This window comes from Populus nigra, chromosome 18 (genome assembly GCF_951802175.1).
Source record: "Populus nigra chromosome 18, ddPopNigr1.1, whole genome shotgun sequence".
Lineage (NCBI taxonomy): Eukaryota > Viridiplantae > Streptophyta > Magnoliopsida > Malpighiales > Salicaceae > Populus > Populus nigra.
In genome coordinates, this window is record NC_084869.1 from 12,256,323 (window position 1) to 12,283,641 (window position 27,319).

The following is a 27,319-nucleotide window of genomic DNA, read 5'->3' on the forward strand; positions in this document are numbered from 1 at the left end:
ATGGGCTATCAATATTATAATTGAAGAAATATTTTTTATATATTTTTATATTTTATTTAAGATTAAAAGTCTAACTACTAAAGAAGAAGAAACCGTTTGAGAGAGTACTGTAGATTCTCATTTAAAATGTTTTTTTTTTTTTTTTTTGTTAAAGATGCTTTGATTTAAAAAATAATTAAATTAATATTTTTTTAAGTGATTTCTAATGATTTTAATATATTAATATCAAAAATTAAAAAAATATCTTAATATTTTTTAAGTACAAAAATATTTTTAAAAACTATATCGCACCACAATATTAAATGCGTACTAAGTATGTGTTTGATATTGTAGTAACTTTTATAGTTTAAAAAATAGATTTTAGTTGTGATTTAAAAAAATAAGTTTAGAAAATATTTGTTCGGTGAAAAATAATATGAGATGAGTTTTTGCTTGCAAAATAAATAAATATAATATCTTAATTTTTATAAAACCAGTGTTTGAAATAAAATTACACGTGGAGCCTAGTGTAAAAATGAAAAATTTACATTTTTTCCCTTGTGATGGGTTAAAAAACAGAAATTATTATAAAACCAAATAATATTTTAAAAAGAAATACATCATGCTAATTATAATACCGAAAGGTATTATTGTTATGATACAAATACGGTATCTCTTCTTTGATACTCTCGTGACTATTGGGAACGATAAGAATTGTGGAAAACTTTTCAATACTTCAAGAGCCAACAAGAAGGTGTGTGTGTGTGTGTGTGTGTGTGTGTGTGTGTGTGTGTGTGTGTGTGTGTGTGTGTGTGTGTGTGTGTGTGTGGTGACCATATTTCATTCCAGATATCAATGGAAATTACAGCATATTAAAAAACGAAATGAAATTATTACATCAAAGGTTATGTATAAACAATTTTCGTAATCATGAGTTTTTTTCAGAATTGAATCTTAAATTATTTTAGCAGTAAATTTACAGTGTTTTAATTCTTGAATAATATTATGATGTGAACGATTATACCATCGTACAGAGCAGTTCTAAAGGAAAAATACGACATTATTTACAAAAGAGTATTATATAAATTCTAAAATTTACAGACTAAAACCTATTTAATCTCAAGGTTTTGTAATTAATTACCATAGTTATAAAATTTGATCTGACATATCAATCAGTAATTTATTGACCTATAACTTGAATGGAGCAAGGTTTCAATTACCATAACTATAAAATTTGATCTGGCAGATCAATCAGTAATTTATTGACCTATAACTTGAATGGAGCAAGGTTTCATTTCAAATTATTTTCAAGGTTTATCTTATTTGAATAGCTAGTCAAATTTAGATGAGATTTGATCGGGTTAATTTTATAATAGTTTTTTAAAATAATTATCTAAAATGACTTTATATAAAAAATAATAATATTTTAAATTAATTAAAAAAAACCTGTAATATAAGTCTTGAGTTAACTCAGATCTACGAGCCCGTTTGACATAGTAGTAATAGTTACTTCTTAAAGTATTTTTTACTTGAAAACGTATTGAAAAAATACCTTTTTTATTGTATAAAATTTATTTTTAATATCTGAACATCAAAATAATCCAATAACACTCATAAAAAATTAGTTTAATAAATAAATAAATAAATTTTTACAAAAAAAAAATGTAATTAGAAGTGTTGGAGGTGAGAAAAAAACCGAAAAACCGAGAAAACAAAAAAAATAACTGAAAAAATCAAACCGTGAAAAAAAATCGATTAAACCGATTAGAATTTTAAAAAAACCGACCGGTTCGGTTTTATAAGCCTAAAACTGAAAAAACTAAACCGAACTAAAAACGAAAACAATTAGGAAAAAAACCGAAGCAAACCGGAAAAATTAAGCCAAACTGGTTTGAACCGGTTTTTTTCTAAAATAACCGAACCAAAACCGATTGATTTGAACTGATTTCAGTTTTTTTTCAAAAAAACCTAATTTTAATTATTTTTTTAATAAAAATTAAATTGAACAAAAAATAATCACTCTACGAATCAACTCTAAATATGATAAAAATGATAATTACTGTAACCCCAAATCCAGTTAACCGACCAAAATATTCCCAAAGGAGTCAACTCTAATAAAGGCACACCAGAATTAAGTAAGAAATGCCCATGTCGGCAAATGAAGACTATAGAAGTACATGGGCTGTCTCAAAAATTAACCATGGGCCTACTCTCGACCACCTGTTCCCAGGTATAAAATCTTACCATATATGTCCTTCGTTTTAATTTTTATTCCTTGACAAGAATGCTCGGGGGCAAAGGACATGCTTTCCGGTAGATATAATGCGATTCTCAATTGAGTCCACCAACAAAAAAAACTTTTAATCGAATCCATTCGAGCATCTCTGAAAATCTCCACTTTTAAAATTGATGGAAAGAATAGGTCCTTATTTTCTTAGTATTTTGAAGGCAAAAACTTCAATGCAAGGGCTAATTGAGTAATGTTTAATATATGGAGGACTCAATTGAGATTTTTTTTATTTAGGGATTCAATTGGGAATTGGGTGATACTCGGGGATTGGATTTTTCCTTCCCCTTTTTTGTTGTTTATTTTGGTGAAATTGGTAATGACTCTAAACATAAGGATTCGTTGAACGATGCACCAAGGAGAATAAATTTGTTCGGGAAGTTCATCAAGAAGATGATTATATGCATTCTATTTTTCAATAAATATTATAGAATATGTACGTGAATATTAATTCCTAGATTAAGATTGTGTCTAGATAACATCCTCAAATAGAAATAACATATATAAAAAACAAAAATATTTTTAATTAAAGAGCCAAAAGATAAAATCTTAAAATAAATATATCTTTGTTATAATTTTAGAGTGAATTTTTATCATTTCAAAACAAGAAAAACATTGAAAAATGTTATTTTTTTTTAATCTTTTTTATCTCAGAATAATAAAAAAGTTTACGAGTAAAATAGGATGAATGAAACATGAAGCTAACACATATTGTTCTTCCTCCCATTGAGTACCGACAAGAAAGTATGTTTGGCAGTGTGGTAGCGGTTCTTTTTCAAATAACGTTTCGTGCAGAAATATATACCAATAAATTTTTTTTTAAAAAAAATTATTTTTGACATCAGGCACATCAAAACGAATCAAAATATACAAATCATATTAAATTTAAAAAAAATTTAAATTTTTTAAAAACACAATTTACATCTCACACAATTTCAATTAGAAAGATCGATAGGTAGCAGATTCATTTATTTAACAGGAAGATTTTCATGGTAGGTGCATGTAACTGAGCCACAGAACTAGCTGTAAAAGGATGGTTGATGACATGCTTCAAGATACCACCTTTCCCTCTTTGGATGAGGCCCATGACAACTTGGGGAATGATGTCACTTTAGATTAAACAAGGATTCAATCATTGTAGGCAATGGGTTTGGTGCTTCTAATTCATGACATATTTATCTTAAATAGGGTACCAATATTATAATTGAAGAAATATTTTTTATATATTTTAAAATTTTATTTAACATTAAAACTCTAACTACTAAAAAAGAAACCGTTTGAGAGACTGGTGTAGCTTATGTTTTTAAAAGTGTATTTGTTTTTAAAAATAATAAAATTATTTTTTTTAGTGTTTTTCAATGATTTTAATATATGTTAATGTAAAAAATATTATACATTACAATATAAAACATGCACTAAGTATATTTAATAAAAATACAAAACAATTCTCTGCAGTTTTTTGTTAAATTAAAAAAAATAGTCGAGTAAAGCAATCAAATGACAAGAAAGAAAGGATTGGCATCGAGGAATATCGAGGAAAGAGAAGGCCAGAGAAAATGAAAGGCCATCACACACGTTAAAGAGCCGCATTAATATTATCTACCTCAAGTCGAAGAACATCTCTCTCTCTCCTTTGTCTCTGCCTCCTCTTGTGAAATTCTTCAATAGATGCCATGACTCAAACTTATTAAACCTTGACCTCGCTTAAATCACCAGATGACAGGCTATATATATATATATATATATATATATATATATTAACTTGGAATAATTTAAAATTATATTATTTTAATGTTTTAAATCAAATTAGGTTTTTATTGGGTCGTGGATTGATTTGTCAGATCGATCATATCAACTCCTACCTGATTTAATTTGAAACTTGATCTAAATTAGTTTTGAGTCGGTGAGTTATTGGATCTATCTATCTGTCCAATTCAGATTTAATATTTATGATATCATTTTTTTTACAATAAGATAATTTAATCTTAAGCAATGAATAAACTGAAAAATAATAATAACAATTATCATTTCAACCAAAGTTTTAAGAATTATATAATCCACAAATAGCCTAAAACAAGTTGCAACTAGAAATCAAGATGGACCCATATTTTGTGGTCGATAATATCAAACGACCCGTGAAGGCATTTCTTTTCTAAGAAAAAGTTGATGGGTCGATATCACACCACCATTTTTTCTTCCATATAAGACCTAACATTTGCCTTCTTCTACTCTAATAAATCACCATCTCTGAATGTGAAATCAACCCATTTCTTTCGAAAGTCTCTCTAATGCTCTCTCTCGGATAATCTAAAACCTTAATAGTCAGCTTCAAAACCTTAAATATCAAATCCACTTGAAAAATGTCTTTCCCAACTTTGCATAGAACACAATTGTTTGAGTTGATAATCAAATTAATATGATTATTGTTAATGTTATGTTTGTTAGTATCTGGACGGATATAGAAAAGATAAAAACATATTTGATTGAAGAGATAGAGACGGTGATATAAATAATTTCATCTTTGAAATAATTTTAAAACGAATTTTTATACCTTTAAAACAAAAAATACATCAATATATATATATATATATATATATATATTCCATTTATATATTTTTTACTTCTATCTTTTCTATCTCGGTATAAACTGGATTGCATTTCTAAAAATTTTAAATTTTATTTTTGCTTAAAATTAATAGTTTTTTTAGTGTTTTTGGATCGTTTTGATGCACTGATATTAAAAATAATTTTTAAATAATAAAAAATATTATCTTAATATATTTTTAAGTAAAAAATATTTTGAATCGCAACCGCTATCACTCACCAAAATATAAAACTAACTTTACCAAGGAAAAGAGAAGTTTACAGTAACTTCTGCTGCTAATACAAATAGTGAAGTACTACTGTACATGATTCATTAAAGTTAACAAATGAATATATCATGGATGTTTCATGGCTGGCTAGTTGATTGGGAAGAACTAAAATAAATCCCCTATAACAAAATAAATTGAAAGGGTAAGAGGGTTACAACAATGTCTTTACCACTCAAATCCACTTTGGATTGTAATACTGAATTTATAATTTTACACCTTAAACCAAAAATAGCTGGTTAATAAGAGTAGGAGAGTCTTTTTATTAATGAACAATAAAAGAAGGCAAAAAACTTAGACCTAACACTTTGTCGATCCAATAGAGATTAATTTTGAGATGTAATTATTAAAGAATCTTTTAATCTAAAAATTTAATTTTTTTAAAAAATTTTAAAATATGATTTATATTATTCTTTAACACATACTTTTAAGTGAAGACCCTTTAATCTTGAAATTTGCATAGACTCGCATTATTTTATGCTTAATTTTTATTAAATAAATAAAGATAGTGAGATTTAAACTCGTGACTGCTCTGATATTATTTCAAAGAATTAATATCAGATTCATATTACTTTATGCTTAATTTGCATAGATTCACATTACTTTATACTTAATTTTTATTAAATAAATAAAAATAATGAAATTTAAACTCGTAACTACTTTGATATTATTTTAAAAAATTATTTCAATATAATAATTTAATCTTACAATAATTAAAAAAAAATAGCCAAAGATATACCACAAACAAAAGAAAATGAAGTAATCTAAAACTTAATACGAAACAGACAAATCAAAGTACATAAGTTTCGAAGTTTAAATTTGAGTTATCATTAACTAAAGACAAAGGGAAGATCTCAACAATCTTAACAAAATATTGTGTTGTCTCCTTTCTTTTGAGTCTTTCTCTTCTCTTCTTTTCTTTTGAACCCTTCTCTTTTCTTTGCTTGAATAACAATCATGACTGTTTTCTTTTATCTTCTTCAAAATACAATTGTGATCTAATTATTTTATTTTTCAACATTAGTACCTTTTTACCGTTTGCACTCAGCCCTTTGACCCTCCGGCCCCAAAAGACAAAATCTTGAATTGGACACTGAAAAGCCTCTGATAATCAACATCGTGCAATATCATGTTTTTCTCCTCTGCTTCTCTGCAATGAACTTGGTGATTTCTGCAACTTCTGCTGATGTGCTTTACAACTAGTAGATTCCTTTGAATGACTTGTTGTGTTTTGGTCATGGTGGGTCCTATTCATGCTAGGCATTTCACATGCTTCGAGTTCCAAAAAATGTTTTTGATGGGTCCATTCATCTAACTTGCATCTTCTTTTTAACGTTTTTTATGTACAATTGTAGGGTTTTATTGGCGGGAGTTTTAACTGATGTAACTAATTTGAACCGGCCGGTCTACCTAAAGAAAACCACCCGCAAGTGGTGTTTGTCCTCATTGGTGTCTCTTTCTTCACCACTTTCTTGCTTCAATAGCTGTACTTTGTTATCTATTCTTGATCGTGAAAGAACGTCAATGAACCTTTTGGTACTTAATTCTTTTCTCCCAAACCAAACTCAAATCACCAAGAAATGGCTTCCTTACATCAAATGCTCTCCGAGGAAGGATTTGAGCACAGAAAGTTCTTGAGAAATAGAGACAGATTAACTAGACCAGAAGAGTCTGTAATATTGCCAATACATATTTGCCATGACCAAAAGAGGTTCCAGTCTCCTAAGCAGAAGACCGATATGGGTTCCGAGCGAAAAGGGTCGTCGATTTCTTCGAGGAGAGTGAGTTCGGATACGGAGAGGTTGCAGTCTAAGTCATTGTTGAAGGGAGAAGAACCTGCAATTGATGTAATAGCTATTAGAGCGGTGGTATCTATACTTAGTGGTTATATAGGCAGGTACATAAAAGATGTGAGTTTTAGGGAGATGATTAGAGAGAAGTGCAACTCTTGCTTGGTGAGAAGAAGCAAGGGTTCGGATGATGGTATTTTTGTGAATATGGAAGTGGGAATGGAAAGCATTGAGAAGTTGGTTGAAGAGAAAGGAACAAGGAAGGAAGTGAAGATGGAGTCGTTGAAAAATTCAATTCAGCTTTTGAACATTGTTGCTTCTTTGAATTCTAAGAAATCAAGGAAGGGTTCAACTTGTGGCGTACCCAATTCATATCTCTCAGCTTGTGCTCAATTGTACTTGTCAATTGTTTACAAGCTAGAGAAGAATGACAGGATATCCGCTAGGCATCTACTTCATGTTTTTTGCGATTCGCCATTTCTAGCAAGGACTCACTTGCTTCCTGATCTTTGGGAGCATTTCCTTCTTCCCCATCTACTTCATCTTAAGGTTTGGTACCATGAGGAGCTTGAGGCTCTCTCGGACTCCCTGCATGTTGAGAAGGAAAGACGGATGAAAGCTTTGAGCAAGGTCTACAATGACCACATGGATATGGGAACCATCCAGTTTGCTCTGTACTATAACGAGTGGCTCAAGGTTGGGGCTAAAGCTCCTTCTGTTCCTGCTGTCCCTTTGCCATCTAGACCAAGTTATGCAACATCAATGAGGAGATCATCAGATTCTTATAAATCGCGTTCCTCCATCAACACAAACTTGTAAGTAATCGATCACCATTTCCAAGTATTTTTCAAAAATAGAGAAAAGGTCTTGACAGTTATGTTATTTGTTTCATGATTTTTGTTTTAATCTCAGCAGATACCGAGCTGTGTTTGGCCCCACGCTAGAGCGGCAATCGAAGGACTTCGATTCTCGAAATAGAGCTTCAATGGATACATGGAGCATAGAGGAAGATAAAGTGTGCATAGATGAATACAAAGATTGCAGTTATGCTACTGTGAGTATCCCTTTGTCCCTATTCTCAAAACTCTGCTACCCTTTTCACTTGCCTATTTCTAACAAAATCCACTGCTTAATTGGAGAATATAATCAACAGGCTTCTCGTTTTTACAGAATAATAAGACGAGGACTACTCGAAGGCCATCAAGAAAAAATTATGTTATTTCGAATCATGATATATGGCATGAGCCGCTGAAATCAGAACTCTTCAGGCTTTTTTCATGTCAAAGTGTGTCATCAGAATGCCTAGGGAATGGCAACATCATAGTCAGGAGTAATTCAATCAGGAATGAAGAGACAACCCACCTTCCTCCTATTGATCTAAGTAGAGCCATCAGCACTATTTGCTCCTCAGATAGTCTGACTGAGTGTGAAACTGCAATCCGTGTCACTGCAAAAGCCTGGTTGGACTCCATTGGCAGTAATGTAATTGAAGGTGCTTTATCCAAAGCACCTGTGATTGAAGGATTGCTTGAGGTCTTGTTTGCTTCTACTGATGACAAAGTTCTAGAGCTGGCGATATCTATTCTCGCAGAGCTCGTAGTAAGAAATGAAGCAAACAGGTTAATAGTACTGAACTCTGATCCACAGCTCGAGATCTTCATGAAACTCTTAAAAAGTAACAGTTTGTTTCTTAAAGTTGCGGTTCTGCTTTACCTATTGAAGCCGAAGGCAAAACAGATGATATCTATAGAGTGGGTAGCACTAGTCCTACGAGTTTTAGAGTTTGGAGGCCAGTTGCAGACCCTATTCACCGTACGGTGCATGCCTGAAAAGGCAGCAATGTACTTCTTAGGCCAACTTCTAACAGGTTTTGATGAAGATAGGAACTTAGAGAATGCTAGTCAAGTTATTGCCCTGGGAGGATTGAGCTTCTTGGTAAGGACCTTTGAAGTAGGAGACATTATTGAGAGAAATCATGCTGCTACACTCATGTCATGTTGCATTCGAGCTAATGGGAGCTCTCGGAACTACCTAGCTGAGAATTTGAACAAGGATTCTCTCCTTCAGCTCATTGTTCTCGGAATTCAGAAGAAATTTAAAGGATGTGTGTTCACTTTACTAGCCGATCTACTGTGCCTGAGTAGGTATGAATTTTCCAGTTTCTCTTCAGTAAAACATTTATGGTAAGTTTACTATTCATTTTGTGTTCTGATTAATCTGAGGAAATGTGAGCAGACGAACGTGGATCATCAAATTCTTAACTGGACTCGGTAATGGATGGGGTGGCTTGAACACCATGCACATCTTTCTAGTCTATCTCCAGAGAGCTTCACCTGAAGAACGTCCGCTGGTTGCAGCAGTTCTCTTACAGCTTGATCTTATGGTAAGTACATTTTTAAGTAAGCTAACGGTCCATGTTTGGCGCCGAAACCAAAATGCTATTTTATAACAGTTTGGTTTCAAAATCTTGAACAATAAATAGCAGTGATGTTGCAGGGAGATCTTTCGCAGTCCAATTTATATAGGGAAGAAGCGGTTGAGGCAATCACAGAATCTTTAGAGTGTCATACTTGTAGCACCAAGGTTCAAGAACAATCGGCGAAAGCTCTCTTGATGTTGGGAGGCTGTTTTTCATACTCTGGAGAGGCATCAGCAGAAGAATGGCTTTTACGACAAGCAGGTTTCCACGAGAGATTACGGGGATCATTTCAACGCAAGGAGATAGTTGATGGGAACTTGGTAAGCTTTAATATAGCTTCGTACCAGCAAAATGAATTCACTTTTAGAAAAGATTTCATTCTGAAGCACAAGGGAGGAGAGGTCTTTCTGGTGCTGCAATTTTTATTTTGTAACATTAGTCTAACAAATGAGGAAGCAACAGTTTGCTGATATAAAAAAATTCTTACACTCATGTGTAATGATTGCTTGTGCATTTTTAATGGTCGAACTAGAATGAAGAGGAAGATGCAATGGAAGATTGGCAAAGGAAAGTAGCAGTAGTTTTGCTCAACAGTGGCGGAAAGAGGTTTTTGTCTGCCCTTTCCAATTCCATTGCCAATGGCATCCCGATTTTAGGACAATCAAGCCTCTTCACTGTTGCATGGATGAGAAGAATCTTGCTTCCAGTAAAAAATGAAAATTCGTACTCAACAACAACACCGCAGCTAACAGAATCACCACATTATGACAGAGCTCTTAATGGAAGAATGAATCCTTCTTTTTCACAGCAGCATCTCATAAAAAATTCAGGTACAATGTTCTTGATTGATGAATTTTGTGTGAAAAGCTTTTTAAAGGGTCTTTACTTTCTGTTTTCTTGCAAAGAGAGCAGGCAACTTAGTCACAAATTGCCTCAAAACCTATGAAGGAACCATGGACTTCATGCCAACTAAAGCTGAGCTTAAAAGAATCATTCTGATTTTAACATGTCTGCAATGTGTACAAACCTGTCATATCTGATCAGAAGGTTGTTTCTCTCCTTAAACCTTTAATTTTCTGTTGACAGAATCTCTCTCTATGCTTTCAACGTTGAATAAAGAGTTGATAGATCCTCTTCGAAATCCTTTATGACATGGATATCTTATCAGCCTATCTTTTCAATCAACACAAGCAATCACAGGAATCAAGAAATGCAACCAAAATACTGACAACCTGAATTTCTATTGCGATCGTCATCGCCAAGTTGTAGGTCAGAATTCTTGTTCCTCAAGAGGAGTTTGATACATGTTAATCCTTTTGTCTTCCTACTTTTAGCCATGTTCTTTGTTTCTGAAGGCATTTCTACTGCATAGTAATGGTTCCAGTGCAAGTTCTTTCTCTTCACTGGCATTGATTTTGTAAGAGAAGGCATGTATTGAAGTGGATTTCTCCAATCACAACAACTGATATAGATTGATGAGATAATATTCTTCTGTATCCACCTCATTAGCCTGAAAGGACATGGCTCGAAATTTCACGTTGTCTGTCAAGAACAGTATCTCTGCAGCTTTCCAACTCACCCCACCCCTCAGACACATGCAATGGTCACCACCTACAGTGCCATTGCTGCTTACAATTATCTCCATTTGGCCAAACCTGGCCTGTCACTCCACCATTCATCTGTGCCAGGTTACAGATTTACTAATCAAATTTTTGCAGGAGTCTTTCTCAACTATGCGATGCCCATGTTCACTGCATCTACTGATATCACCTTAAAACAACAAATTTTAGTGTTCTGGCCTGGCCTGGCACTGCCCTTTAGTGAAAAGAGGGCATATAATTCCAAACGCAAAAAATTGCAGCTTGCAGCATGAGCTGCAATTAACAGAAAGAAAGCATTTCCTATTAAATTTTATGTAGATAGTCTTCTTCTTGTTCTTGGGGTCCCCCCATCACTTGCAGAATATGCAAAGCAATGGTCCCTGTTCCACATGAATGACTCCACGCCCTAATTAGTACCTTATAGAACGAAAATACAATATTCCACATTAATCTGAACCATAGAATCAAGAGAAACTCAAGCTTCCAGAAATCTTAAAAGAAATCTAATAAAATAAAATAAATTCAATGACAATATAAAAAAAAATCCATCATCGTAACTGGAACACGTGTGGTCCACTACTGTCATTGGATTTTCTTACAACGAGTGTACTCTGCATCCACTTTGTAAAATTAGAGGTTTAGGGAGTCAAAATCGTCATCTTCTGAATTTTTTTGACAGCGTATGTGGGTAGGTTTTTATACACTTGTAATAGTTTCACTATTCTTCTCTCGACTACAAGAAGTGAATATCAGTGTTATTTGTATTAACAGTAAAGCATCATCTCAGTTCTAAGAGGAAAAAAATTATTTTTTAAAATTTTACTTTTAAAATTTATTTCATTCAATTTTATTTTTCAATAAGTTATTGGTTTTAAATTGATTAATTTTCAGTTTTTAAATTGACAATATAAAAAAATATGATTTTAAATTTTTTAAAAAATTATTATATTTTTATTAATTATTCATGTTGTTTTTTGACCTATCATGTCAACTTGATCATATAGAGTCAACTTCCATGCTAGGTGATTTTAAACATGAAAAAGGTAAAAAGTTGAGTCAGAAAATTTTAAAATTGGCCCATTAAATTCAATTTAATAACAATAACAAATAACTCTTTAAAACCTTAATATTTTTTAGATTTAAAAAAATTTAATCTCAACCTGCAGAAAACTACTTGTTCATTCTTACGTTGTCTTTTCTTTTGATCGTATTTTGGTCCTTCGCCACATGAAATACTACCAATGTGAATAAACAGGGATGTAGCTGTGATTAAATTAATTGGAATTCATTTGTGGGAAAGAAATAATTAGACAAATTACTTGCAGTTTATATGTTATGCATGTCATCTTTCGATACCCTACTGGACGTCATCAGTTTTCAAAGATTCTGCTTGATCTGGATTCCTTTGCTTTGTTGGAATCATAGGGGGAGATTAACTTGAATGTACAGTGGATGATGAGGCTGGGAAAACAAAAAAAGCTTCAGGCTTCGAATCCAAACCTGCTCAGAATCACAAGAGGTTTTTTTTGTTTGGCTCATAACCATCATCCCCCTCGGTACACAAGTAAAAAAATCACAAAATATCATGTGAATATCCAAGACAATTCGAAAAGAAATCCAACACTAAACAAGAATGCTCTTCATCTTTGCTACAGCTTAACCTAAAGATTCTGTGAGACAGGACTCCGAGATTTCGATTGAGCCATGAGCTCGTGGCCTTGCTTTCAACTTCAAAATGAAAAATCCCCACTCATTATTGGTGAAAGTGCAAGACTCCTTTGAAAATTATAAAAAGCTGCTAATAAAAAGAATGTATTATTCTTGATGATGGACTAGCACAAGCATTTTGAAGGGTCAATAAATAGATAGCAGGGCAAATCACATTGGGACAAACGGGAGGGGTAACTGATAAGATATAAATGATGAATCACAATGCATATTAACAACATCAAAAGAAACATAGTTTTAAATTCAAAACCAACAATGTCAACCGGCATAACACCATTTAAACGTTTTAAAACACACGAGGCTTGGTAATAGAAACCAAGAAACACAGAAAACAGCCATCCAAGCAGAAAACAAACCTAAACGACATCATTCCTCCGATTCCCATGACCTGTAACCATGGTAGATACAGAAGAATTTGTGACTAGTTAGATTCACGCACAAACTCCTTCACTAATTTTTTATTTGCTTAAAAAAGGAGCGAGTTTGCGTAACATCATTTCAAAAAGAGATGAGGTGGTGATCTCCTTCACTGCCAGAATAGATGGGAACTTGCCGATAGATTTTCAAAGGCAATCTCTTACACTGCCTGAAGTGATGGAGACTGGCCAATAGATTTTCAAACAAAATACATGATGTTTTCCAGGTCTGCATGCAGCATACAGAACCTCTCTTCCAACGAAGCTCCCACTGACAGAGATGATGAAGTCCTTGAAGATGATGAAGATGATACAGAAGATGGAGACTGCCCTTCCATTACTGCCTCATGGTAGAGCCTTCCTCTATAAGCAACAAGGTCAGCATAGTAGACTGGTGGAACTAACGACACAGGTTTTGTGCAACGAGCAAATGTAAAGCACATGTCATATATGAGCTTCTGCAACTGATCAGAACTGAGGCCATGCTCATCCCATAGAACATGGTAATGTGTGGGCTTGCTTGTCCCAAGGCTTCCATAGTGGCTGCAGAGGTAAAAATCATACTCAAAAGGATGGACAATTGTTGTGTCCACAACTGTGCCCGGAGACACATTGCCTATACGCCCCCCTCCCTCCTCAAGAAAAAGACGAGTCTGGTGCCGCTTCTGGGCAACAATGAGTGTGATGGTTGGGGTGTACATGATTGACCTGAACGCCCTCTTGATGTCCATTAACTCATCATTGAGAACCATATCAAACTGGCCCTCACTGACACCATCCCGGAATATCACAATCTTCTCAGGTTTTGCTTTATTGAGCCGAGAATAAAATTCAACAAGCTCCAAACACATATCACCAAAATTCAGAATCTTCTCACAACGATGGTCCTGAGGACGAACTCGAGCTGCATAGCGATTTGCAGCTGGCCAATTTGTAGTACCAACAACAGCAGCAATGGATGGACTTGTTGTGTTCCGAGCAGCAGGATGGTTGACATCAGCCCCGATAAACATGACGTGGTTGTCATCCCCAAAGTATGGAAGTCTGTCGCCGAGCTCTGCATTGCTTCCTCCAAGCTTAGCATTAATCTTGAGACCAATATTGGCAAGGTACTGATCATTTAATTTGTTCGCAGAACGAGACAGACAGCATTGTGTCACAATACCAACTTTGGTTTCAGAAATCCATTTGAGATACTTGTAACCAGGATCCTTCTTTGACATGACACAGAGAAGAAACTGCAACTGGCCTCCACAGATTTTGTGAGCCCGGTCATTGACTCTTTCAAGGAGTTCACGAAGCGTATCAACATTAGAGAACAACCGCATGCTAGTAGGTTGATAAAAGAGAGGCTCTTCCATGTGAATCCCCAGTTTCAGGCACCGAGCAATAAGCTTTGGGATGAAATGGTCAGCATTTAATCGACAATGATAATCATCAGAGCTGAAGTCAAGAACAGCCCATCGCTCAATTGGTTTCCCTTCCACCACTCCTTTTCCAACAAGATTCCATTGACACTTCTCGTCAACAGGTATTTTCATCACCCTTCCATTTGGAGCACCTAACTTCAATTCAGGTGGCCCGATCACACGACCTACCACCGGGGTCATATCCACACTGACTTCCATTCCAAAATTTCGGATAATCTCTCCGCTGCAAATAAAATAATAAAAAACATGAGAAACTAATCCACAATTTTAACCAAGAATATCATATCACAAGTAACTTAACATAGAGAGATATCCACTTGCTTCTATGAATTTTACAAGATTTTACCATGTAAGATGATGCAAGCATACCATGCAGAAACATAAAATTCAGTAACTTGAAATTTTATGGCAGAAAAGTGGTCATTCTGAGATGCTCAGATAGGCAAGACTTGAATATGCATTGTATGCTCCTCCATCAACAACCACCATATATTCAAGCTGCACACGCTATAAACCACACTAGTTTGAGCAGCACCTGAACTCACCAGTATGCCACGCCATACTAGGCCAAAATCCATAAATACACAGTGCATAAAGGACTAAGATGAGTCAATGACATTACCCATGATGGCAAACAATCCTGGTTGCTCAGAAAACTCGCGGCAGAAAAATGAAGTTTTTGTGAAGTACAATAAAAAAAATTTGCTCTAAGCAGTTTAATCAAATGCACCCGTGCCATTTAATTAAATATATAATAACACATCAAGGATGAAAAAGCTATAAGCATAATGCAAAGTGACAGCCAATCAGAAAACCATCTCTATTTTTATTGTTCTAAGTGAAGCAAATAGAATAACTGTATGAAAAAATACAACCTCCAATCTTGTATAGAAATGAAAAGGCAACATGTTGCAAATACATACCCAAAAGGTCCATCTCCATCCCGTGCCATACTGCATATTGTTTTCTGTCTATCCTTGGCCTTGGCTAGTGAGATGTCCTTCAACATCTCGGCTTCGTCTTTCTGCAGATGCTCTTTTGGAAATACTTGCCCTTCAACCAAGACACAGTACTCCATCGGTACACAGTTTCTCATGTTGCTTTTCATTTCTAGGCAAGGGATATCTTGATGCACTATATCTCTGCCATATTTTTGCCTGAAATAATCAACAAGCCTAACATTCTGTGAAGCCTTCCCATCTGGATCTTCTTGAGAAAATGTAATATCTCGTGTGTCATCTCTCGTCAAACCAACAATAACATATTTTTGTTTGGTGACACGGTGAGTCACTCGAACTTTGAGTCCTTTCAATGCAATTTCCACACCTCTCCTACATCTTCTAAAATTATTTAAATTAAACCCAGAAATATGTTTTGTCAAGAAATCTATCACAGAAACTGGCTCATGAAATGACAGAACAGAATAATCCAAGCATAAAGCTAGGCCCTGGGAGGTCGGCTTGAGGCTATGTTGACAACCTTTAGATGCTATGATTCCATACCCAAGGTAATCTTGGTGAGCTCTAACAGAATGGAAGCCACGACCAACAGAGATCATCGTCCTAGCTGGGTGCTCTTTCACCACCACATCCATCCCTTGCAATATGTCCCGAGGTACTGAACGAAGTGTCCCATCCAAGTAATCCTTCAGCTTGCGCAGCTGAAGTTCATTCACAAGCTTTATGGTAAACAGGTAAGAACGTGGTTTCGCATCTTCTGCCTCAGAGACCTCCACTCTAAATGTTCCTGTGGGCAAGGGAACTGCACTGAAAATGTTCTTCTCCCTATCATAGGCAGTCTTACCTAAAGGAAACCGTGAGGGATCATCAGTAAATAACTTATCCCTGACCATTGTTAAAATGGACTTTGAAATTTTCCCAGGCCGACCATGCTTGGGAGGCACTTCTTGTTTGATATCAACATCGTAATGCCTTATGATACTCTTAGGACTGAACTTAACAGGAAAGTGATTAACAAGAAGCCTAGGGTTTCGGACTGCCAGTTGGCCACCTGTATCTGGTCGATGAACCGGACTAACCCTATTAGCATTGTCCAAAGAGGAAGAAGCCAAACCTTTTGGCATGTTAGGAGCTGCAAAGAAAAGAGAGCTTATTTCATTAAGGTTTCCAACTTGTGATAAATTCAAAAGTATCCATTTGCTTCTATTAAAAATTATTGACTAGTGGAATTGACAAGGATATTCAGCATATAGTTGTTCTATTGGCAGTTGCCCTGGATTCATATTCATCAAGATTAAAAAGACAATACAAAGAAGATACTATGAATAACTTTCTTGATGTGCCAATTTGTTAATAGAGACAAACATTGGAAGTGCACATAAAATAACTATCATGATTTCATTGCCACATTGTAGCAAGCTACAGATAATAACAATCTGGACTTGGATGAACTTTGAACTTCAAGCATAACAACATCCACTAAGTTCTAAATCCATGTTGTTTAAAGCAACAAAAGGGCAGCAAAAAGATGCAAAAACCTCTTATCGTGGCCATGAACAAACTATCAAGGAGATTTATCCTCATTTTTAAACAATTTGAGAAAAAAAAAACAAAAATCAAAATGACAGATCCACAAATACAGAGCACCACTACTTGGAATGAAGTTGATCAAATAACACAAGGAAAAACTTCGCTACTTAGGACATACTAACTTTCTTGCATAAGTGAGTTAAATAGCATCAACCAAAACAAAAGGGCACAACTTGGCAAAACTCAATGGCCGACCACAGAGAATAAAGCCCTGGATTGGGATATGGTAAGTAAATAACCTTGATTATGCCATCTGATTTCTTTTTTCCCAATTCTAAAATAGGAATGGTTAATAAATAAGATGAAAAGAAAATTAAATACAGTTAGAAATGACCCCTTTAAAGTTCCAAATTTGGGAAACATCCTTGTATCAGCTAGTTAGGTTATTTAAGTTATAATTCTGGTGTGCCTAAAGCTGCACCACGGTCCTCAAAACATATTTAAAGCAATGATCAGGTTGTCAACAATTACATTTCTCGTTAAGTATAGTAGCTTGTTGATCACGCGCCAACCTATCAAAATTTCACTAAGTAACGCCCTCATGATATCATTGAGGCGGTTCCTAGAAAGGAAGAGAGTAATTTATCCAGCAACCAAGATAAGAACCCCCGCCCCCCACCACCTTTTTTTTCCCCCCAACACGAACACGTAAGAAAAAGAGAGCAAAATAAGTAGTTAATGATTAATGCACTTCCACTTGAAAGGCGTCATTCCGGTTTGGTAATTAACAACAAAGTACAAAAGACCCAAGTCCTGTGACCAAAATACAGACAAGTCATGAATATTACTCCTATTTCAGAAGCAATTCACACAAAGTTCATTAAATAAACTACTAACACAAAGCCACAGAACTCAGAAACCGAGAAACACAGGCTATAAATTCAGTCTGAACTGTAACTCTTCCAACACTAAATATATTCAGAACAACAGAAAAAATTAAAACCCAGAAACCAAAATCCCTTCTTTTTCTCCAACTTCAAAAAATTCAACAAAAAGTTTCACACTTGAACCAAAAAGACATACTATTTCACCAAACAGCACAAATAAAAACCGCAACCGTTTCATATTTCCTGCAAACCATCAGCGACCAAACCACCACACAAATAGCAATATAATTGACAAACAAACAAAAAAAAACTTACGTGGGACAAGATCATCATTAGAACTTCTAGATGGACCCACATTGCCATCCCTTGAGGGTCCCTTTCCTCCCTTAGTTTCTGACACCAGATCCCTACCTCTTTCTTCACCGCCGCCACGACCAACTTCACAACCCCTTTTAGGCCCCGTTTCACTACTTTGATTGGGTGGACCACCTCCATGCCGCTCTGATTGTGACCCGCCACCACCCTTTGTAGCCCACACTCCACCAACACTTTGACCAGGTGTGCCACCACCACTACTATGCCCACCCCTTGTATCCCACACTCCACCACCACTTTGACCAGGTGCACCACCACCAAAACTTTGACCAGGTGTACCACCACCACCACCATGCCCTCCCCTTGTTGCCCACACTCCACCAACACTTTGACCAGGCGTACCACCACCACCAAGACTTTGACCAGGTGTACCACCACCACCACCACGACGCCCACCCCTTGCTGCCCACGCTCCACCAACACTTTGACCAGGTGTACCACCACCACCTTGGTTGTTTGGTCTCCAATGCTGACGTGGATAGCCACCACGACCCCCATCATACCCTCCACGACCACCATCTGTTCCCCCACGACCCCCGCCATACCCTCCACGACCACCGTCTGTGCCCCCACGACCCCCGTCTGTGCCACCACGACCCCCGTCTGTGCCACCACGACCCCCGTCATACCCTCCACGACCACCATCATACCCACCACTACGACCACCATCTGAGCCACCACGACCACCATCTGAGCCACCACGACCACCATCTGAGCCACCACTACGACCACCATCTCTTCCTCCTACATATCCTCCTCTTCTACCACCACTGTTCCTACCACCATGACCACCTCTTCCTCCACCTCTATATCCTCCTCTCTCCATTGGACAAATCGGGAGTAACTTGGTAATAAACCGGGTGTGAACTCAGCAAACAGAAAAAAACCAAGTGAGATTTCTCGGTACAATGCAAGAAAGTTGCAAATTTCTTAGTGATGAAGAATTCTTAGAATAGTTTAGTGAAGAAAAAATTGTGCTTTTGGCGAGTTTGGTTCTTATAAATAAAATGTTAGCTTTCGGTTTAGAACTTGGGATCGGGAGGAAAGCACTTAGCAGGTGGGAGGTGTAAAAACCCCAAAATATCCTTAACTTTCTTTTTAAGAATTTAATACCTTTTTTATTAACAGCAAAAAAACGTATATATTCTTAAAATAAAACTAGTTCGGTGACCGTGTTATGTCATTATTATTTTTTACCACATAAAAGAAATGCTTGGATGAAGATAATATTTTAAGAGAATTAAAAAAAATTTAATACTCGAGTTATTAATTTGACTAAATCTTATAAGACCATGTAGTTTGATAATCTAATTTAAATCATATATAATAATAGCAGATAAATTGTAAAAAAATATTTGACAGCAATTAACCAAAATAAATAAACCATCAATATTATACTTGTAAGGAAAAAAAATATATTGAAAACTCATCATCTTTTCATTATAAACATCACTCGTTGCAACAAAAAAAAAACTTATTGAGACGATTTAAACACAACTGCAAGACTTTGGATGATGACATGAGAAGTTGTAAAGGTCGCTAGAGCAACTATCTGAAAAAACAAATCAAACAAAACAAAATAAAGTAAGCATATGATTATATTAAATAAATCAATTTTATTTAATTCAATAATAAAGTTTATTTAAAAATAAGTTTAACAATGAATAACGAGTAAAAAGAGTTGATGTAACCTAATTAAATAAAAACATGATAAAACCAAGGTTATAGAAAGCATGGAAAAAAATCAATCTCCAATTAAATAAATATTATAGGATGAAATTGAAAAAACATTAATTTTTTTGAAAAAAAACAAAGAAATCCTAGGCGGACCTCATGAAGCCGGGTTAATTTTCAAAGCTTGTAACCCATGAAATCTTAGACATGAACTTAACCAAGAAGCTCAAATTCAAACCAATTAAATGTTGAAAAACTAAATTAGGTAGAAAAAAATACCAATTTTGAAATTTTCACAAAGCAAAAATAAAAAAACAAATAAAAAAATGAGGATAAGATTTATTAGAAAAAAAATTACGGAGGGTGGAATCGTAAAAAATGCAACTCTAAAAATTATCTTAAATTAAAAAATAGCAATTAAAAGAATAGAAATCAAATTTGACAAAGCAAAGAATTAAACGATGATGAAATTGAAACAAAAATACAATTCAATGAATTATTTTTAAAAAAATATAACCAAAGGAACAAAGATTAAATAAAAAAGAAATGGAAGTTTATGGGGGAGCTTAAAAATGAGGTGGTAGGCCCAAACACCAAGGAAGTGTGAGGAAAAAAAAAAAAATAGTCGTCGGCAACAAAACAAAGTTCTTATCGATGCACGTGTCACATATCCATGGAAGAGATGCCAAGACAAAACTAAAGCAACCCTAGAAAGGCTTTTTTAACCGCTAAAATCAGTTGCACGTGCCATTCAAAAACGGTAGAGCGCCTGACACATTGAAGCATGCTCGGCACGTGTCAACTTTTTTTTTATTTAAAAAAAGGATCAATTATGAAATAACTAAAATACCCTTTGACAACTTGATTATTGACTTGATTTTTTTATTTAGATTAAATGATTTTTTCTAATGTCTTCAGATTTTATTATTAATTGAATACTTGAATTTTTAAAATAAAGTTTGAAATCGTTTTTTAATAAGATAAATCCAACAATTACTTATCATGTACAGAGAAAGAAATTTAAAAAAATAAAAGAATTGAAAATACGAGTTATAATTACGGATGGTCGCAAGTAAATGCTAGAGGTGAGTTCTTCCTTGATATTCAACGAGATTTAATTAACAATTGATTTTTTTTGTTTCTTTTGGATAGAAGGAATGCAAGAAGAATAAGACATAAGAAAATTTTCAAAAAAGAAAATGAAAATTCAATATTCTTCATTTTGTTCGAGTAAGAGTGGATACAAAGGTAGGGTAAAGTAGTAATTCAATTAATTTCCATTTTTTTAATATAATTTTCCTTCCATTCTCACTCACCGAAAGAGAGAGGCCATGCAAAATGTTTTTTTTTTTAAAAAAAGTCTAAGAGAAATGTCAAGAATTGGACAATCCAGAAGGTTCGGTGGAAACTAGGAATTGTGGGCCACGTAGAGACCGGTTTTAAGGAAAGCGTGGGAGGGAGCGACGGAGCAACTCATGTCATTTTGCACAAATATTATCAACAAATGGGGTTTCCCTTTTCTATATATATATATATATATATATTGTCAGTTGTGTCTTCCGTACACCTTCTATTTCTGTTTTTAAATATTTTTATTTCAAAAAAATATTAAATTAATGGTTTGATATGTTAATATCAAAATTAAAAAAAATATTTTTTATTTTAATATATTTTAAAAAAAAAAACTATTTCAAAAAGCACTTCACCATAATTTCAAACATCTTTTCACCTTGTAAATCAATTGTGTTATTGGATAAATTCAATTATTAACTTGCTCTTTTATTTTATGTAATAAGTTTATTAATTAGTACTATTAATCTATGATTACACTTTGTTACAAGTTTAGAATATATCATAGTTTTCGATTTGACTCAAGAAGCAACCTAATAATCCACTGATTTGAAACTTGATATGGGCGTAGGTTTTTATTTTTATTAGAAGAATATTATTTTAGTTTTTTCAAAGTTTTATAGTCAAACAAGCATGAAAGAAATATCGGTGATAAGACTTTAATACATGTCGATATGGAGACGGAATATGATAATGTGAAATGAGAAGAGAATTTTTATAACTTAAGCTAGTTAGTGTGGACTTATTCCAGATTGTTATGGCTGATTTTTCGAATCCAATGTGTGAATGTCACACCAACTTCAACAAATCAAGTATTTTTTTTTAACGTGAATGTTCGGATTAATTTGTGTATGCATCAACTAATTCTATAAATTCTAAAATTAATCTCATGGTTTTTTATTTAAATCACAAAGAGATTGGTTTGTTTTATATTATAGTTTTTAAAGTGAACCTCTTTTTAGCAATGTATGAAGCGAATTTTCTTTTACAGGAATTTGATTCCTAGGCAGGAATATTCTACATTATTTTTATAAAAGGAGTGAAGAATACATAGAATAACATTATTATTGTTATTATTAAAGGAAAGTTGTTCATCACATTTTTTCTAACAAAAAGAGGCTACACATGGCTTTGAATTTTGCCTGTTTATTTACGCGATAGCTTTTGCTTTTAAAGTAAATAGCACATATTGAATGTTTGGTTATAATAAAACGCGTTTCACTGTTGACATGGGACCACATAAAATTTGGAATAAATTGTAGGTTTGTGGAAAGCAGCTCTCAGTTGCTTCCCGTAAACCTGCGAACAGTGAAGAGTGAAATTTCACTATTCACATAAACAGTGGAGTTACTCTCAACTGTTCCGTCCGGTCCAAAGCTAAATATATTGAAACGGGTCCAACCTAGTTAAAAAAATTCAATTTTTATTTTTATTTTTATTTTTAATTGTGTTTTATTCGAAAAAATAGAAGGAGATCGCTTAATGACGTAGCATTTGTAAAATTTGATCGCAATCCTAATTTTGTTCCTGATGATATTTTACATGATATTGTTGCGCACTTAAGAAATCAAGGAAACTGTAGTAATTATTGGATGGATTTCATACGTGATGAAATTGTAGATAGTTTAATGGAACAATAAAAAATATTTGATACAAGTATTATTTATTTCATGATGTAATAGCAGTAGTTAAATCTTCAATATTTAAATTAAAAACCATTAATATTAATATATATATTAATTATTTTATAACTTCAATTTGAAAAACATTGTTTTAACCAAACACATTAGACTACTTTTTATTCAACCTCAATTTCAATCACAGTTTTAACCAAACATATATAAATAACAAACCAACTTCAATAAAAAATACTTTTTATAAAATAATTTTTTTCAAATCACAACAATAAAAGCTATCATAATACCAAACACTAAAACTATAAAGCATGAAAACCATAATAAAAATAAAAAGAGAATTATTTAAACATATCATAGAAGGAACTATTTTACAACTAAAACATTCTCTTTGAATGTATCGAAAGTGAATGTCTTGTCTAATCTTTTTATGCCAAGTGTTTAGTTTTTTTATTCTTATTCTTTGTCTATGATGGTAATATTTGAATTATTTATTAGCCAATATATTTAATTCTTATTTAATAAAATCTTAATATCTTCTAGGAAAACTAAACATGCACCCGACGTCCATCATGCTACGTACGTGGATAAAAATAAAAAAATTTATTATCAAGTTAAAAAAAAAGAAAAAATATGAAAAAGCATTAAAACTAAATTCCTTGAATCTCACGATAAAAAGTACAGCCTCGCACGCCTATCCTGGATAAACACAACAGAACATCGATTGTTCCAAGCGTAGACTTCTTGGTCTCTCCGTGTGCTCTGCCCAGAATTCCACAGCGCGCAAATGACTCTTTGGTCTTTGTGACTTCAATTTTTTTCTTCCTTTTGTGTTGCCAGGAAACCCCGTTTTGGTCAATAAACTTGGAGTTCATAAAGAATTCTTGGTGATTTGTAGATTGATTGATTGATGGTGACCCCGAAAGCCATTGACCAGTTCAAAGGAGGCGGCAGGAGCCCAGGGACGCTTTAAATATTTCTTCTGTGGTTAGGTTTTCACCTTCTATTTTGCATATTTAAGACACAGTGTTTTACACAGGTCTGCCTCTGTTATTATCAATAGTTTTGAAACCGGTATACCCCGGTGTATCATTCCAGAACTCAGCTAATCCAGAACTAAAACTGGGACAGATTAAAAATAATAATAATAAAAAAAAAATTTGATATAATTTAGCGACCGGTGAACCCTCTAAAATCTAGTCAAAAGCCTGATTATAACACGTTAACTTTTATTTTTTTATTAAAACAACATTGTTTTGATTTTAAAATTTTTTTGACCTGGACGACCCGGTCAAAACTTGAAACTTGGACTTTAAACCTGACCGGGTCTAAAAATTATGGTTTTTATGTTTTTTTCAATAGTATTCTTGATTTGAAAAAGAATTAGATTAATATTTTTTTATTTTTTTATCTACTTATATTAACAAAAATTTTAAAAAAAGTTATTTGAATGTATTTTAAGTAAAAATTTATTTTAAAAACATATTACACTAAAATCTCAACTATTTTAATATATTTTTAAATTATTTTGATAATTACCTTCTTCATGCTCCCAAAACACCCACTCTCTAAATGTAATTGATTGTTGATGCACAATCTAGCAAATTACCCACAACAACGGCAATAATAATCAAGATTGATTCTTTCACCTTGCCCTTTAATGATTTACCTGTATTTGGTCTACTTTCTTAGCCTTTATTTTTTTTTCCTTTAAAGCTATCATCACCCTGGTCTATTAAGATCAACTCAGGGCTCTGCTGAGTGGTTCTTGGAATTATCAACTTAACCTTTTCTAATTAACATGATGCTTTTGATATTTGACTTTTTTTTTTTTTATGGACTGTGTCTATAGATATTCTTGATTACAGATATTTCATGCATGATAAGTTTGAGTTGATTAAGATTCTGATTGTAGATATTTTTTTAAGTATTTTTTTATATTAAAATATATATTTTTTTATTTTTTTAAATTTATTTTTAACATCAGTATATTAGTTATTTAAAATCATAAAACATTCAAAAATATTTTTTAAAAGTAAAAACGAAGGTTTTTTATTCTTGTTTTGATGGGCTTGGTTGTTGAAGGACATATTAGGCTTTAATGAACATGGGCTGGTCCTGGTAAAAGAGTTTGAGCCAGTCCACTAAAAATTCTCAAGCAAACCTACAGAAGAAGAAGAAGAAGAAGAAGAAGAAGAGGACAACAGCCATTAAAACCAAGATGGTTTTTTATTGTTTACACGAAGCAGGAAAATCAAGAAAGTCACGGCCTGACTACCTGCCCAGCAAGTCAGGCACTTTGCAGTGTCTGGTACCAAAAGGACCTTCGCAGCAAGTCGCGCCAGAGTTAGCCAGACACGCCACAAGAGATTGTAAAATCTCACAGGTTTTTTTATTGCTTCAAGGCAGGAAAAGTACTGAAGTTGCCACCAACTCATCAATGGTGAGATTGTTCCTGACAAGTTTATGTTTATCTTACAAAATCACAAGGATTCTCTCTTCCTATGGATAGAATGTAACTAAACCCAATTGAATAGTTATGATAATTTGATATTTCTTCTTGTTGCCCTCCCTTAATTCCTTTCCATTGAACTTTTTGTGTTGTTGATTTAATTTCTATTGTTATTATCGTAGTTTCTGTTTTTTAAATTATTTTTTAAATTAATATTTTTTTAGTATTATTATTATTATTTTAATATGTTAATATCAAAAATAAAAAAATTATTTTAATATATTTTCAATTAAAAAATAATATTTAAAAATATATTGTAACAAATATCTAAGATAACAACAAGGTTTTTCCCGAGACAAGAGATAAGCTCAAAGCAGCGGAAGTCAGAGATAGACATGCGAGCTTGCTCACAAATTGTAGAGGTGCATGGGAATGTGTTTAAAGTTGCTTTTAAATATTTTGTAAAAATATATTTAGTAAGAAAATCATTAAATTTGTATTTATTTTAGTATTTTTTACATAATTTTAATGTATTAATATAAAAAATTTTAAAAATCGTTTTAGGATATTTTCAAATAAAAAACTATTAAAAAAAGATATTATACCATAATTTCAAAAGACGCAACGCACTGCAAAAGAAACATCCATTCAGCCAAATACCAAGAATAAAAAAAAAAAAAGAAAAAAAAAAAAGAATAGCCATATACCATGGAGGTTCCTTCTCTTGGACACGATCTCCTGTCAATGGCCGGACCGTAATAAATCAAACTATTAAAGTATATAAAAAATGGGCAAGCAAATAAAATCGTAATAAATCGTCCACGTGGCATGTCCGTACTCTCAAACTGACAGTTCGGGTGGACATACCATATTTCCTCCTGCTGGTGTCTTTTTCAAAACTAACAGTACGATTTATTACTTGCTCCTAATATTTGATGGTGGACTGGTGGCTCTGTCCTTTCAACTGGTACACCATCTGTGTTTGAGATTCCATTTATAAAAAAAAATAATATTTTTATAATATTTTTAAATTATTTTAATGCGTTGATATAAAAAATAATTTTTAAAAATTAAAAAATATTATTTTAATATATTTTAAAATAAAAATATTTTAAAAAATAACAGCCACTGCAAACACAAACATGCTCGAAATCTTAGCCATTCCCCCCTCCTTTTGTTAATTTTGGTTTTGGTTTAAGTTTATCTTTTATATTATTTTTTAGTTGAATGAATAATTTCAATACAAGTTTAGCTGACGTTAATTATTGGATTAGGCTTGTGTTTATTAAAATTAATTCCATTTTAGGGTCTCATTGAAGACAAGTCACCTACCTTCAAATTACAAGAAACTAATGAAAAAACCTCTCTCATTGTTACTTCAGATTGTGTCCGATATAAGAAGGATATAAATTGATTGAAAAAACATAAACAAAAACTTAAGAATCATGTTTTTATGATAATTTTAAAATAATTTTATATTATTTCTATTTCAAACCAATAATCAAATACTATCTTTAATTTAATAACACGAGGAAACACAGAGAAAGTGCAAAGCACAAGGTGGTAGTATTTAATACTTGTCCTTTGAGACCTCTTTTGCTGCTATGAGTTGTCTTCTCGGCTAAGAAAACACTCCTCATGGGTTTGCTTAAAATATGTATAAGCTCACATATCGGCCCATAATCAGAGTTCCGACAAACCAAAACAAGAAGAAGAGGAAGGCCACCTAATTTTCCAGCAAAATAGGAGTATTTCAAAGTATTTTTTTTATTTATAAATATATTAATATGATATATCTTTTATTTTTGTAATATTAACACTTTAAAATGATTTAAAAATTTAATTTAAAAAAAAATCCAAGAATTAACTACACAGTGGTCCAATCAGTACGCTAAACAATATCTAAATGCTGTTGAATCATTTGATATAGCAATGTGC

At 33.3% G+C, this 27,319-nt stretch overlaps 2 protein-coding genes across 3 annotated transcripts; one reads left to right on the forward strand and one right to left on the reverse strand.

Annotated features, from left to right (window-relative positions):
• The first annotated feature begins 6,545 nt into the window (after positions 1-6,545).
• LOC133678252 (putative E3 ubiquitin-protein ligase LIN-2) lies at positions 6,546-10,861 on the forward strand. 2 transcript variants are annotated; one of them, XM_062100517.1, is made up of 7 exons: positions 6,546-7,741; positions 7,839-7,980; positions 8,097-9,070; positions 9,162-9,309; positions 9,423-9,665; positions 9,878-10,175; positions 10,432-10,861. In XM_062100517.1, exons 1-7 carry the CDS (start codon positions 6,717-6,719, stop codon positions 10,494-10,496), a joined length of 2,895 nt encoding a protein of 964 aa, XP_061956501.1. In that variant the 5' UTR covers positions 6,546-6,716; the 3' UTR covers positions 10,497-10,861. The 2 variants fall into 2 exon arrangements, with proteins under 2 accessions (XP_061956501.1, XP_061956502.1); XM_062100518.1 differs by having other exon boundaries at positions 6,548-7,741; positions 7,842-7,980.
• Positions 10,862-12,885: 2,024 nt separating this feature from the next.
• Positions 12,886-19,271, reverse strand: LOC133678743 (protein argonaute 2-like). The gene is made up of 3 exons (XM_062101226.1): positions 18,212-19,271; positions 15,444-16,611; positions 12,886-14,743 (listed from the first exon to the last, which is right to left on the reverse strand). The coding sequence occupies exons 1-3, from the start codon at positions 19,095-19,097 to the stop codon at positions 13,291-13,293; spliced, it is 3,507 nt and encodes a 1,168-aa protein (XP_061957210.1). The 5' UTR covers positions 19,098-19,271; the 3' UTR covers positions 12,886-13,290.
• Between the last annotated feature and the right edge of the window lie 8,048 nt (positions 19,272-27,319).